The sequence below is a fragment of the Anthonomus grandis genome, chromosome 20, assembly GCF_022605725.1.
Source record: "Anthonomus grandis grandis chromosome 20, icAntGran1.3, whole genome shotgun sequence".
NCBI lineage: Eukaryota > Metazoa > Arthropoda > Insecta > Coleoptera > Curculionidae > Anthonomus > Anthonomus grandis.
The window spans coordinates 8,159,400-8,173,940 of record NC_065565.1 but is presented as its reverse complement, the minus strand read 5'-3'; the positions used below and the strand labels follow the sequence as shown (position 1 = coordinate 8,173,940).

Below are 14,541 nucleotides of genomic sequence, written 5' to 3'. Positions count from 1 at the left end.
TCCCAATAGTTTTCGAGAAAATGACAAAAAACAGTTTAAAGGTTTTTCCCAATTTTCCGGAAAACTGTTGGACCAAAAAATTATTTTTTTATTGCATCTGATGTGCATTGAGATTCCAAACAACTTTTATTATAACAATTTTTCTCTTCAACGAATAGTTTTCCAGAAAAAAAATAAAAACCAAAATTATGAACATTTTTCCAGGGGTACCCCTTTGGATTTTTTGAGGGAGGAATTTTTGCGAAAATTGCTTATAACTTTTTCCAGGTACGTTTTTCAAAAAAGTTTTATAAGACTTTTTTAAATCTTTTTCAACGATTTATCCATTTTCAGGAAAAAAAAAAATTTTTTCAAAAAAATTTTTTTTTCCAATTTTTTGGCCAAAAATTTTGCTATTTTTTAAAAATCTTCCATATCTCTTTTATTTTTCGATTTACGGTAAAATGTTATTCTATATGATTTATTCTATTTTTGGCCAGAAATTTAAAACTGAAAGAAAATTTTTATTATTCCCAATAGTTTTCGAGAAAATGATAAAAAACTGTTTAGAGGTTTTTCCCAATTTTCCGGAAAACTGTTGAATAAAAAAATTATTTTTCTATTGCATTTGATGCGCATTGAAATTCCAAACAACTTTTATTATAACAATTTTTCTCTTCAACGAATAGTTTTCCAGAAAAAAAATAAAAACCAAAATTATGAACATTTTTCCAGGGGTACCCCTTTGGATTTTAAGAGGGAGGAATTTTTGCGAAAATTGCTTATAACTTTTTCCAGGTACGTTTTTCAAAAAAGTTTTATAAGACTTTTTTGACGTTTTTTGAGCAATTTACCCATTTCCAAAAAAAAAAAAATTTTTTTCAAAAAAATTTTTTTTTCACAATTTTGACCCAAAAATTTTCAATTTTTTCAAAAATCCTCCAGAACTCTTCTATTTTGAGATTTAGGACAAAATGTTATTCTACATAATTTGTTCTATATTTAAATAGGATTTTAATACTAAAAGAAAATTTTCCATTTTCGCAATACTTTCCGAGAAAATGAGGAAAAACTGTTTGAGAGTTTTCCTCAATTTTCCGGAAAACTACTGGACTTAAAAATTATTTTTCTACTGCATCTGATGCGCATTGACAATCCTAATAACTTTTGTTTACACAATTTTTCTCTCCAACGAATAGTTTTCCAGAAAAAAAATAAAAACCAAAATTATGAACATTTTTCCAGGGGTACCCCTTTGAAATTTTTGAGGGAGATTTTTTTGAGTATAACTTTTTTTTGGTATATTTTTCAAAAAAGTTTTATAAGACTTTTTTGAACCTTTTTTGACGATTTATCCATTTTCAGAAAAAAAAATTCATTTTTTCAAAAAAAATGTTTTTTCCAATTTTTTGGCCAAAAATTTTGCCATTTTTTATTTAAATATTTAATACAAAAACAGTGTAAATAAATTAAAGGTTATATACAAAAAATAGTGATTTTGTAGAGGATTTTTTACTGGTAAAGTATGTGGGGTGGGTGGGGGGCTAAGGGTAGTATTTTTGAAAAACGGTTGTTTTTTGTAAAAGAAAAAAACCATTTTTTATCAATACAACCCTTAGCCCCCCACCCACCCCACACACCTTACCAGTAAAAAATTGTTTTAAAAAATCATTGTTTTCCAAAATAATACTCATGAATAACAGCTAGTTTCATCATTAATATCTAATCTAATTACGCAGTTTGCTTATTTAAATTTCATATAATTATATTTATTTATATTAATAAATATTTAATTCAAAAACAGTGATTTTTCAATAGAATTTCAAACAAAATAGTATATAATATACGTATATTCTACAGTCACGATGATTAATAAATACACCAAAACCAAAACGTCATAAAATAAACATATATTTAACCATAATAATGTGTTGCTTGGCTTATACATTCATATTCACAACAAATTGAAACGGCACTTCTTCATCAGTGCCTAACCCAATGAAATCAAACCAAGTAAACGTAGTCAATTATATTATGCACGATTCCCAAACAACAGTGGTGGTAATGGATGGATTTACACTTATAATGATGATGATGATGAATTAAAGGTAAACTTACCTTAAACCGAATAGTGGCCACGTGCCAGTGCGGTCGAATAGTTTGCAAAATCTTCAGAGCTCCGCTTTCTAAATCGTTCTCGTTGACTGTGACGGGGATGTGCTCGAACCCCCCCAGTTGGTCGTTACTCGCCATGACGCGTTTCACCACTGAAGAACGAATAATTTTCAATTTTTTCAAACAATAATGACAAAAACACGCAACTAAATGATGCTCGAAAGGTCAACAGATATCGGCTTAAAAGGAAGACCAACACTGCTGATAAATAAGTTAAAGATTAGAATGTAGGAATTATTAACATTTATTACGACAACAACGACAACGACGACGACGACTGCGACTGTTGGTTGGTTGTTTAATTCTGATTAAATGTACTTATTATTTCAAATTAAGTTGACGGACGGATGGTACTGATATGCCAGGCAGTCACTCAGTCGTTTGTTATTGGATACGTTACTGTACGGAATGGTACCACCTCCGGTTAATAAATTAATAAAACAATTACGAATTGATTTTTTAAACAAAAAGCACGCGCTATTTACTAATAGATTTACTTATCCAAGGTTTAATTTATAAAACCATGTTAAATCGAGTTACAGTGTGTACGCGTGTCACCCCTGTACAGGGTCTCCTGAGAAAGAAAAATTATATAGTGAACCACCCGGTATAGGTCTAATATAATTAGGACCACATAAAAAGTCCTATTAGAGGCATGCTATACCGGTCGGACCAACGAAGGTCTTACGAGCTAAAGTCGACGCATTCAAGTGAGAGGAATTGCCGCACGTAGTTTGCCCGGGGTGTATATCACCGTCTGACATTGATAGAATAGAAAAACTAGGTAGGAAAAATGATATTTATTATTGTAAGTATTACAGAGAAATGGATGGTCCTGTAATGACAGGAAAAGACTGGATAGGAAAAACCTCCACTAAAAGTGAAATTAAGGGAGAGAAGAAACAATAATAGACAAATTATATGTCATAGTAAAGGCATGCTATACCGGTCGGACAAACGAAGGTCTTGCGTACGAAAGTCGACGCTTTCAAATGAGAGGAATTGCCGCACGTAGTTTGCCCGAGGTGTATATCACCGTCTGACACTGATGGAATGGGAGTATTAGGTCGGAAAATGCTATTTGGACTAAGAGATTAAGGAGAAATAAGAAAATAAGAACTGTACGTAACAAATTCTCTCAATAATGGCTCTGATTGTCATCAAATTGGAATTGGAACAAGTCATATTGTAACCGTTACCGAGAAATGGATGAATCTTATTTTTTGTTGGTATTTTATGATATTGGATGAATAAAAAATGCTTCTGATGCATGGATTTCCATGATTTCTTCAATGGAAGTTGAGAAATACTTCAAAGAATCTTTTAAAGCAAAAATCAACTCGATCTGAGCACTAGAAGTCGAGTTATGACCCCAGATACCTCAAACTGTCTTTGCTCTTGGACATGTTTTCCAAAAACTTGGATAAAAATGCTTCTGATGCATGGATTTCCATGATTTTTTCAATGGAAGCTAAAAAACACTTCAAAGAATCTTTTAAAGCAAAAATCAACTCGATCTGAGCATTAGAAGTGGAGTTATGACCCCAGTTACCTCAAACTGTCTTTGCTCTTGGACATGTTTTCCAAAAAACTGGATAAAAATGGTTCTAAAGCATGGATTGTTATGATTTCTTCAATGGAAGCTGAAGAATACTTCAAAGAATCTTTTAAAGCAAAAATCAACTCGATCTGAGCACTAGAAGTGGAGTTATGACCCCAGTTACCTCAGACTGTATTTCCTATTGGACAGGTTTTCCAAAAAACTGGATAAAAACGCTTCTAGTGCACGGATTTCCATGATTTCTTCAATAGAAGCTGAAGAACACTTCAAAGAATCTTTTAAAGCAAAAATCAACTTGATCTGAGCCCTAGAAGTGGAGTTATGACCCCAGTTATATCAAACTGTCTTTGCTCTTGGACATTTTTTCCAAAAACTTGGATAAAAATGCTTCTGATGCATGGATTTCCATGATTTCTTCAATGGAAGCTAAAGAACACTTCAAAGAATTTTTTAAAGCAAAAATCAACTCGATCTGGGCACTAGAAGTGGAGTTATGACCCCAGTTACCTCAAACTGTCTTTACTCTTGGATATGTTTTCCAAAAACTTAGATAAAAATGCTTCTAATGCATGGATTTCCATGATTTCTTTAATGGAAGCTAAAAAACACTTCAAAGAATCTTTTAAAGCAAAAATCAACCCGATCTGAGCACTAAAAGTGGAGTTATGACCCCAGTTACCTCAAACTGTCTTTGCTCTTGGACATGGTTTCCAAAAACTTGGATAAAAAGGCTTCTGATTCATGGATTTCCATGATTTCTTCAATGGAAGCTGAAGAACACTCCAAAGAATCTTTTAAAGCAATAATCAACCCGATCTGAGCACTAGAAGTGGAGTTATGACCCCAGTTACCTCAAACTGTCTTTACTCTTGGACATGGTTTCCAAAAAATTGGATAAAAATGTTTCTGATGCATGGATTTTCATGATTTCTTCAATGGAAGCTGAAAAACATTCCAGAGAACTTTATAAAGCAAAAATTAATCCGATCTGAGCTCTGGAATTGGAGTTATGACCCCAGTTACCTCAAACTGTCTTTGCTCTTGGACATGGTTTCCAAAAACTTGGATAAAAAGGCTTCTGATTCATGGATTTCCATGATTTCTTCAATGGAAGCTGAAGAACACTCCAAAGAATCTTTTAAAGCAATAATCAACTCGATCTGAGCACTAGAAGTGGAGTTATGACCCCAGTTACCTCAAACTGTCTTTGCTCTTGGACATGTTTTCCAAAAAACTGGATAAAAATGCTTCTGATGCATGGATTTCCATGATTTTTTCAATGGAAGCTAAAAAACACTTCAAAGAATCTTTTAAAGCAAAAATCAACTCGATCTGAGCACTAGAAGTGGAGTTATGACCCCAGTTACCTCAAACTGTCTTTGCTCTTGGACATGTCTTCCAAAAACTTGGATAAAAATGCTTCTAATAGATGGATTTCCATGATTTCTTTAATGAAAGCTTAAAAACACTTCAAAGAATCTTTTAAAGCAAAAATCAACTCGATCTGAGCACTAAAAGTGGAGTTATGACCCCAGTTACCTCAAACTGTCTTTGCTCTTGGACATGGTTTCCAAAAACTTGGATAAAAATGCTTCTAATGCATGGATTTCCATGATTTCTTTAATGGAAGCTGAAAAACACTTCAAAGAATCTTTTAAAGCAAAAATCAACCCGATCTGAGCACTAAAAGTGGAGTTTTGACCCCAGTCACCTCAAACTGTCTTTGCTCTTGGACATGGTTTCCAAAAACTTGGATAAAAATGCTTCTGATGCATGGTTTTCTATGATTTCTTCAATGAAAGCTGACAAACTCTTCAAAGAATCTTTTAAAGCAAAAATCAACCCGATCTGAGCACTAGAAGTGGAGTTATGACCCCAGTTACCTCAAACTGTCTTTGCTCTTGGACATGTTTTCCAAAAACTTGGATAAAAATGCTTCTGATGCATGGATTTCCATGATTTTTTCAATGGAAGCTAAAAAACACTTCAAAGAATCTTTTAAAGCAAAAATCAACTCGATCTGAGCACTAGAAGTGGAGTTATGACCCCAGTTACCTCAAACTGTCTTTGCTCTTGGACATGGTTTCCAAAAAATTGGATAAAAATGCTTCTGATGCATGGATTTCCATGATTTTTCATCTGAAGCTTAAGAACACCTCAAGAAATCATTTAAAGCTGGATACATGCTTCCTTAACAAAACAAATGAGCGTTTATAGCTTACCATCAGCAAATAATAATAATATCACCCACTGCTCCTTGCCGATTCAAACACCCTATTCACTGTCGGTATTTTATGATAACCGTAACGTGAACTTATCAATGACATTATTACGAACTACTCAAAAACGATTATTATTTTTTAAACCAGTTACATTAAGAATTATAGCACTGGAAAATAATACTGGACCGTGTATGTATGTATGATAAAAATTAAATGTCAAATGGCCCTGGATCAATACCTTCCTCGGTCCTAAGCGCATGCCCGATAACATTCGAGGACACTCTGACCCTGTAGCACGCAAGTATATAGTGTCAAAGGCCTTTGGTAAGTCAAGAAACGTGTTTGCAAAAAAAAGACTTCACCCTGTATACGAATTCGTATATCGTTGAGGGTTACGATAAAACCCAATTAAATACGTCAACCGCATTCGTTTAGGTATGCGAATTCTCGGAACCCGATGATGGAGGAAAATCCGAAATTTATATTTAGTCACTTGGCAACTCTTTAATGGTACCACGGTACCGTCCCGCTGCTACTTCATCGCGGTTCAGTTTTCTTCGTACGACCACACGATCAACAAGTTTATCGTTGACATACGATGTCTGGTTATATAAAACGTAAATAAAATGAATACGTTTTTGTTTATCGGTAATTTGGTGCATCTCACGGCCTTTTTGACTCTCATCTATGAGATTATTAGGAAGAAGAGTGCTGCAGGTAATAATAATATGTTTAAGGGCATATGTTTTATGCATGTAAACGAACCCATTGAAAACTTGTTATAATGTTATAGAAGGCCGCTTCTTTTTGGGAGTTTTCGCACGACCTCGGGACTCGTCGGATAAAAGTGCCTGTAACTTTTTTTCTAATTAGGATAGAGAAGTGATTTTTACCTTTTTATAATCTGGATATATGAGGCTACAACTTTATCAACTACAATTTTTCATTTGTTTTTTTATTTAGGAGGGGGAAGCCTTAGAACTCAAAATTTTTTTTTTGCTCGATTTTTTCCGCGTGCTTCGATACAGGTCGCAACGGTTCTTTGAATTTTATGAAATTTAACGGGTCGATTAGACCTCATCCATAAATGAGCTGTATACAATGGGAAGTATTTTTTTTTAACGCTCAAAGTCTCAGATATGGGTGATATTCTAGGCCTTCTGACGGTTTAACGGTATCTTTCCGGAAATAGTGACTCACAAAAGATATATGCGCCTCATCGAGAACTATAATTTTTATTAAGGACTTTTTTTGAAAAAATGTTTTTTTTTTTAGGAAAAAAATTGAAAAACCTTAAAAATTGACTTTTTTTAGTTTTTTCTCTGTAAAATTTTTATGGTGCAAAATTTAAAAAAAAATCATTTGGATTAATTAAATCTGCATTCTTTCCCAATAAAACGGCGTATAAAGTTTAACGGTATCATTTATACAGGGTGAGCAGTGCTCAGTTGAAAATACCCTTTTTCACACTTTTTTTTTCCAGCCCTAATAACTTTTTAGTGGCGCCCCCTAGACAAACGGCTTATAGGCGGTTTGTAGCGTGTGATAAGCAGAATGTTTTGCAATTTCAACCGTTCTTCTAAGTAAAACCGTTTTTGAGTTATGAATTTTTTAATATTTTTTGACTTTGGAAATTATTGTGCGCACCCGGTATGTGATAGAAAAACCAAAACTTATCGAACAGATGCGCCATTCATTTTACTATAACATACTAAAATTTCATTTTTTCGCTATTTTTACAAGTACCCTAAAAGTATTTTTTTTTTCAAAAAGGTCCCAAGCACGAAAAATCACCCTGCACACGGAGTCGCCCATGGCCGCGTCTCCATGGCAACGGAAACGCCGAGAAAAGACCCTTTTTATAATCGAAATTTAACCACTAAAACCGATCGGAATCGGTCCAGAATTGATGTTAAACCGTTCCTAAGGCTTTATACTATTTTTTGACTTTGACGCCTAATACCGCAATGGCTATGCCACCTACGAAGACCATTTTTGCCCTCAAACACGCGGGATTTATCTGGCTATAATCCACTAAATACCGTTTTGTTTCAAATATCACCATTTTCCAAGAAAATGCAATTTTCCATGAAAGGTCTCAATAAATCGGTCAGCTGAATATTGGTACCCCTACGGGCCGACGATCAGGGTATAAAAACTAATGTGGTCTAGCACACAACAAGTGCGCGTCTCCATGGCAACGAAACCGGCGATTTTCGCCGAAAAAAGACCCTTTTTATAATCGAAATTTAACCACTAAAACCAACTGGAATCGGTCCAGAATTGATGTTAAACTGTTCCTAAGGCTTCATACTATTTTTCCATGTACAAATCATAAGGTAAAAACCTTTTTTTATACCCGAAATCATCGTCTCAAAAAGGGTCAATTTTGACGTCTACGCGCGATTTTTACAACATGGCGTCAACGTGGATGAATCGGCTCGGACCTGCTTCCTAATTTTATTGATAAAATGCGTAAAATAGCTCAGAACTTCCTGGAATTGGTACAGAATTATTCCAGAGACTCTGGAAAATCCGAATATGCGCATATTTTTTACCAAATCGGGTTCTTTTAGCCGTGATAATTCGCAACGTTTTGACGTTTTAGCATTTTCCGTGTATAAAGAGCGTCAGCGACTATATTATGCACGCGACCCGCGGCTCAAAAATGGGTGTTTTTTGGCAAATAAAAATTCATATCTTTGGTTGTATGAATAGTGAAACGATGAAATTTGGCATGTGGTCTCTCAATATATTGAGCATGATGAAACACAAAAGAAAAAATTTTTAGAACCTCCCGGAAGGGGGCGGTACTGCTCTAAAGTCAAAATTTCATAAAAAATTGTGTCGAATTTGATTTCGTCGCGAGATCTCCATTTTAACGCTTTCAAATAACTTGAAATTTCTAGGCCTAAAAGTCTATATCGAATTACATATTTGTATACTTTTTGGGCCAGATCCGTATACAGGGTGATTTATTATAAGCGATCAAAATTGAGTAAAAAAAAAATTCAAAATGGTCAAGAGGCTAAAAGGTAATTTTTATAAAAAAAGTTTTTCGGCGAAAAGACTTAGTTTTATGAGAGAAATAACATGTTTAGAGCTTTTTTTTCAAAAAATTTTTTTTATTGAGTTCTGGCATTTTCAGTTTTTTTGAATTTTCCGCTAAACGGTACTTATTTCGGAAAAAAAGTTTTTATAAAAAAATAGCATCATCTTTTATCTTTCAAATGCCATATAACCGAAATTTTTGTGAACCATACAGGACGAGCAATAAATTTTTTTTTCCATGAAGGTCCAAAAAATTGACAAAAAAAAAACACATTTTATTTAATAACTTTTTAAGGGTGGCACTTGGAGATTTGAAACTTTCAACATTTTTTAATACTTTTTAAGAGCTTTTTTCTGATATACTCTACAGTCATCTACGTAGAGTAGTTTTTGCTCTACACCTTTTTTTAACTTTGACGCTTAATACTGGCATACCTATGCAACGTACAAAGACCATTTTTACCTTCAGACACGCGGAAATTATCTGGCTATAATCCACTAAATACCGTTTTGTTTCAAATATCACCATTTTTCAAAAAAACGCAATTTTCCATAAAAAGTCTAAAAAATCGGTCAGCTGAATATTGGTACCCCCCCCCGTGTCCGGCTCTCATGATACAATAATTAGTGTGGTCTAGCACCCAACAAGCGCGTCTCCATGGCAACGAAACTGGCGAAAAAAGACCCTTTTTATAATCGAAATTTAACCACTAAAACCGATTGGAATCGGTCCAGAATTGATGTTAAACTGTTCCTAAGGCTTTATACTATTTTTCCATGTACAAATCATAAGGTAAAAACCGTTTTTTTATGCCCTAAAACAGCGTCTGAAAATGGTCGATTTTGACGTCTACGCGCGATTTTGACAACATGGCGTCAACGTGGATGAACCGGCTCGGACCTGCTTCCTAATTTCATTGATAAAATGCTTAAAATAGCTCATAACTTCCTGGAATTGGTACAGAATTATTCCAGAGACTCTGGAGAATCCGAATATGCGCATATCTTTTACCAAATCGGGTTCTTTTGGCCGTAATAATTAGGCAACTTTTGACGTTTCGTGTAATATTATAATATTCATGCGACACAGTGGCCCATACAAGGCATTTTGCTAGACAAAAATTACGACACAGTGGGTCCTAATGATAAAAAAAAATCTAATCTAAGCGATTTAATTTAATTTTAGGGTTACGTGACAACCAAAACTTTTTTCCTATGGGTCTACTTAGTCATAATGCTTGATAATGGTCATTTTAATAAAGAAACTCTATTCGGTTTTTGAGCGTCTGTGTACCCTCCCTGGCCACTATATAACCATAAGCCAAAGCAAAATGCCTTTTCAGCATAATTAATAACCCCATTTCTATAGGCATATCGGGAAAAACCCAACTCCTGCTGACCATAGTCTTTATATGCCGCTACACCGACCTAATCAACCTGTACATCTCCTTCTACAACACCTTCATGAAGGTCACCTTTATCACCCTAAGTATGACCACCCTGTATATGATTTATTGCAAGTACGGGCACACGTACGACGAAAGGAACGACACGTTTTGGGACAGTTTGCTAGTAATTCCGGCTGCGGTACTCGCAATATGCGTTAATTATTATGTTTTTAAGAAGAATTGGTCCGAGCAGGATCCTTTTTATTTGGTGCAAGACGTGAGTATCGTATACCATTTTTCAAACATTTCTCTTATTAATCAGATTGTTTTAGATCCTCTGGACGTTCAGCATTTACTTGGAAGCCCTGGCCATAATTCCTCAACACTTCTTATCGAGAAAAACCGGAGACGGCACCGTTTTGCCCTACGTCATCCTGCTCGGCGTCTACCGAAGTTTCTACATAATGAACTGGATATTTCGCTATTTGACCCAGAACCACCAGGACTTAATCTCGACCATTTCAGGTTCCGTTCAAACGGTCATTTTGTTTATTGTCGCCGTCGATATTTACAGGCGCAAAGAGGAGAGACCGAAATGGCAGCAAATAACTGACGTGTTTACTGTCGAGGCGGCTAAAGTCGGTCAGCAACCGATCAGTTACGTGTTTGGAGAGAAGGAGATGGACTGTCCTGAGACCGCTTGATACTCATCGGAGGGTCGTCCTCCATTACGGAATGTCATAATGATTATATATATATGTATTTTTTTATTAAATAAATCATTTTCTATTTAGTTGCATTCGTTTCTTATATACAAAGTGAAATTCATGACAATCAATCGTGATAAAACCTGATTAAGTCTGTCCTTCTCTATATCTACCCCAAACAATCCCAAATTCTTCTCTTAGTCCGTTAAATTGCGCATTAATTGCTTTTGAAGTTCAGACGGTGACGTCAGAAGTTAGCTGATCGCTTTTTAAGGGCGCATTTAGGCTTGCAACTGATTTATGCTTAATTAATTGATCTTAAGCTTGGTATCCACTAATGGAGATCAGAATTTCTTTCAGGGAATTGCGAGAAAGAAGCTTCAAATGTCTCACTGGAGTTTCAAGTAGTTGAAGTCACTTTTCCAGGCATTCGAAGTCATTTTTAGGTACGTCCAGGCAGTTGAGTGCTTCAATTCCTTCCAAAGACTCGTTCAAAAGAAGTTTCAACTAACTGGAATAGTCACTTGAGTTTCAGGTGGTTAAAGTCGCTTTTCCAGGCATTTGAGGCAAGTTTCAACTAATTGAAGTCATTTTTTGATACGTCCAGGCAGTTGAGTGCTTCAATTTCTTTCAAAGACTCGTTCAAAAGAAGTTTCAACTAACTGGAATAGTCACTTGAGTTTCAGGTGGTTAAAGTCGCTTTTCCAGGCATTTGAGGCAAGTTTCAACTAATTGAAGTCATTTTTTGATACGTCCAGGCAGTTGAGTGCTTCAATTTCTTTCAAAAACTCGTTCAAAAGAAGTTTCAACTGCCTGGAATAGTCACTCGAGTTCCAAGTAGTTAAAGGCACTTTTTGAGGCATCTGAGGCAATTTTCAACTAATTGAAGTCATTTTTTGATACGTCCAGGCAGTTGAGTGCTTCAATTCCTTCCAAAGACTCGTTCAAAAGAAGTTTCAACTGCCTGGAATAGTCACTCAAGTTTCAAGAAGTTAAAGTCAAATTTTGCAGGCGTTTGAAGTAGTTTTTTGATACGTCCAGGCAGTTGAGACTATTGAGAGTCATTTTCCAGACAGTTGAAAGCATGAATTTCTTCCAGGAAATTGCCTGGAATAGGCACTTGAGTTCTAGGTAATTAAAGTCACTTTTCCAGGCATTTGAAGCATTTTTCAACTAATTGAAGTCATTTTTTTGAACTTCCAGGTAGTTGAAACTTAACACGGTTCTCGTTGACGTAAAGAGCAAATTAATTTAATTGTTGAAAAATTATTAACTGGACGCGAGAAAGTTCGCTGACGTGAATAAGAAAATAAAATAATTTCGATAAGGACAGAGACAGAAGCCAAAAAGTTCGTTGACGTACACCCCCCACCCACCCCACACTGTTTACCAGTAAGAATTTTTTTGCAAAATCACTATTTTTCAGAATAGTATCGTGCAAAAACTCCACTTTTACATCAGTGGTCCTTCGAGCCGGTTTTTTCTTTTTAAAATTTGTTTTAAAAATGAATGACTTATTGTAAGAGGGAGAGAGAGAAAAAATTCGGTGACGTTGTCACTTTTATATTATTGGTCCTTCGAGCCGGTTTTTCGCCTTTTTAAATCTTAGCAACGAACAGAGACAATTATATAATGTTTTTGTTACATAATTTGTTGGCGTATAGAAAAAATTGATTCAACTGTTGAGACATTAAAATAGTTTGCTTTTGTGTATAAAAAAATAATTTTGACAATGACAAAAACGGACGAGTTCTCCGACGTAAAGAAAAAATAAAAGAGAGAGAGAGAGAGACTTTTGAAGTTTACGTGTAATAATAATAAAAAAATTAATTAAATCGGCCTAATGGAAGTGGAGTTTTTGCACGATACTATTCTGAAAAATAGTGATTTTGCAAAGGAAATTCTTACTGGTAAAGTATGTGGGGTGGGTGGGGGGTGTACGGGTAGTTTTTTATAAAAACGGTTTTTTTGTATAAAATAAAAACCGTTTTTTAAAAACACGACCCGTGCACCCCCCACCCACCCCACACTGCATACCAGTAAGAATTTTTTTGCAAAATCACTATTTTTCAGAATAGTATCGTGCAAAAACTCCACTTATACATCATTGGTCCTTCGAGCCGGTTTTTCTTTTTAAAATTTGTTTTAAAAATGAATGACTTATTGTAAGAGAGAAAGAGAGAAAGAAAATTGGTTGACGTTGTCACTTTTACGTAATTGGTCCTTCGAGCCGTTTTTTTTGCATTTTTAAATATTAGCAACGAATTAGTTTTTTTTTTCTTTACGTCAACGGGTTCAAATTGAAGTAAAAAATTCGTTGACGTAAATAAAAATAAAAGAGAGAGATAGAGAGACTTCTGAAGTTTACGTGAAATAATAATAAAAACATTAATTAAATCGGCCTAATGGAAGTGGAGTTTTTGCACGGTACTATTCTGAAAAATAGTGATTTTGCAAAAAAATTTCTTACGGGTAAACTGTGTGGGGTGGGTGGGGGGCTAAGGGTAGTCTTTTATAAAAACGTTTTTTTTGCATAAAATAAAAACCGTTTTTTAAAAACATTACTCGTACACCCCCCACCCACCCCGCACAGTTTACCAGTAAGAAATTCCCTTGCAAAATCGCAATTTTTCAGAATAGTATCGTGCAAAAACCCCACTTTTACATCATTGGTCCTTCGAGCCGGTTTTTTCTTTTTAAAATTTGTTTTAAAAATGAATGACTTATTGTAAGAGAGAGAGAGAGAGGGAGAAAATTTGTTGACGTAAATAAAAATCAAATTGACAGAACTAGAGGACTGCTAAAAGCAATAATTTTATATTCGCGAAAATAATAATAATAATAATAATAAAATTAATTATCACTTTTACGTCTTAATGAAAGTGGAGTTTTTGCACGATACTATTCTGAAAAATAGTGATTTTGCAAAAAAATTTCTTACTGGTAAAGTATGTGGGGTTGGTGGGGGGTGTACTGGTAGTGTTTTTAAAAAACGGTTTATTTTATACAATAAAACCGTTTTTATAAAAAACTACCCTTACACCCCCCACCCACCCCACACTGTTTACCAGTAAGAAATTTTTTTGCAAAATCACTATTTTTCAGAATAGTATCGTGCAAAAACTCCACTTTTACATCATTGGTCCTTCGAGCCGGTTTTTCTTTTTATATCTGTCGTAAAAATTAATAACTTATTTTAAGAGAGAGAGAGAGAAAATTCGTTGACGTAAATAAAAATGAAATTAAAAGAGAGAGAGAGAGAGACTGTTGAAGTTGACGTAAAGTCGTGAAATAATTAAAAAAAAACTAATTCATCCTTTTACATCGTTGGTCCTTCGAGCCGGTCTTTGCAATTTTTTTTTTTTTTAATTAAACTCCACCAAGTCTTTCTTACCGCAAAAACATGACCGTGTCAACTGACAAGTGACGTCATCACGCCTCATCGTATCCTTCGAGAA

The 14,541-nt window shown here is 34.8% G+C and overlaps 2 protein-coding genes across 3 annotated transcripts in view; one reads left to right on the top strand and one right to left on the bottom strand.

Moving 5' to 3' along the window:
* Positions 1-14,541, bottom strand: part of LOC126747765 (ethanolamine kinase) — an 18,348-nt gene extending 3,807 nt beyond the window's left edge. Inside the window, exons 1-2 of one of the 2 annotated variants that reach the window (XM_050456560.1) lie at positions 14,478-14,541; positions 2,098-2,246 (exon numbers count right to left, since the gene is read on the bottom strand). In XM_050456560.1, coding sequence (XP_050312517.1) covers positions 2,098-2,246; positions 14,478-14,526 — 198 coding nt within the window. In that variant the 5' untranslated portion in view covers positions 14,527-14,541. Of the gene's footprint in view, positions 1-2,097; positions 2,247-5,937; positions 5,957-14,477 lie in introns of those variants that run through there. The other variant, XM_050456561.1, reaches the window with a different exon arrangement.
* On the top strand, positions 6,430-11,169 carry LOC126747766 (ER lumen protein-retaining receptor 1-like). Its single transcript, XM_050456563.1, has 3 exons — positions 6,430-6,654; positions 10,358-10,653; positions 10,709-11,169. Exons 1-3 carry the CDS (start codon positions 6,564-6,566, stop codon positions 11,078-11,080), a joined length of 759 nt encoding a protein of 252 aa, XP_050312520.1. The 5' UTR covers positions 6,430-6,563; the 3' UTR covers positions 11,081-11,169.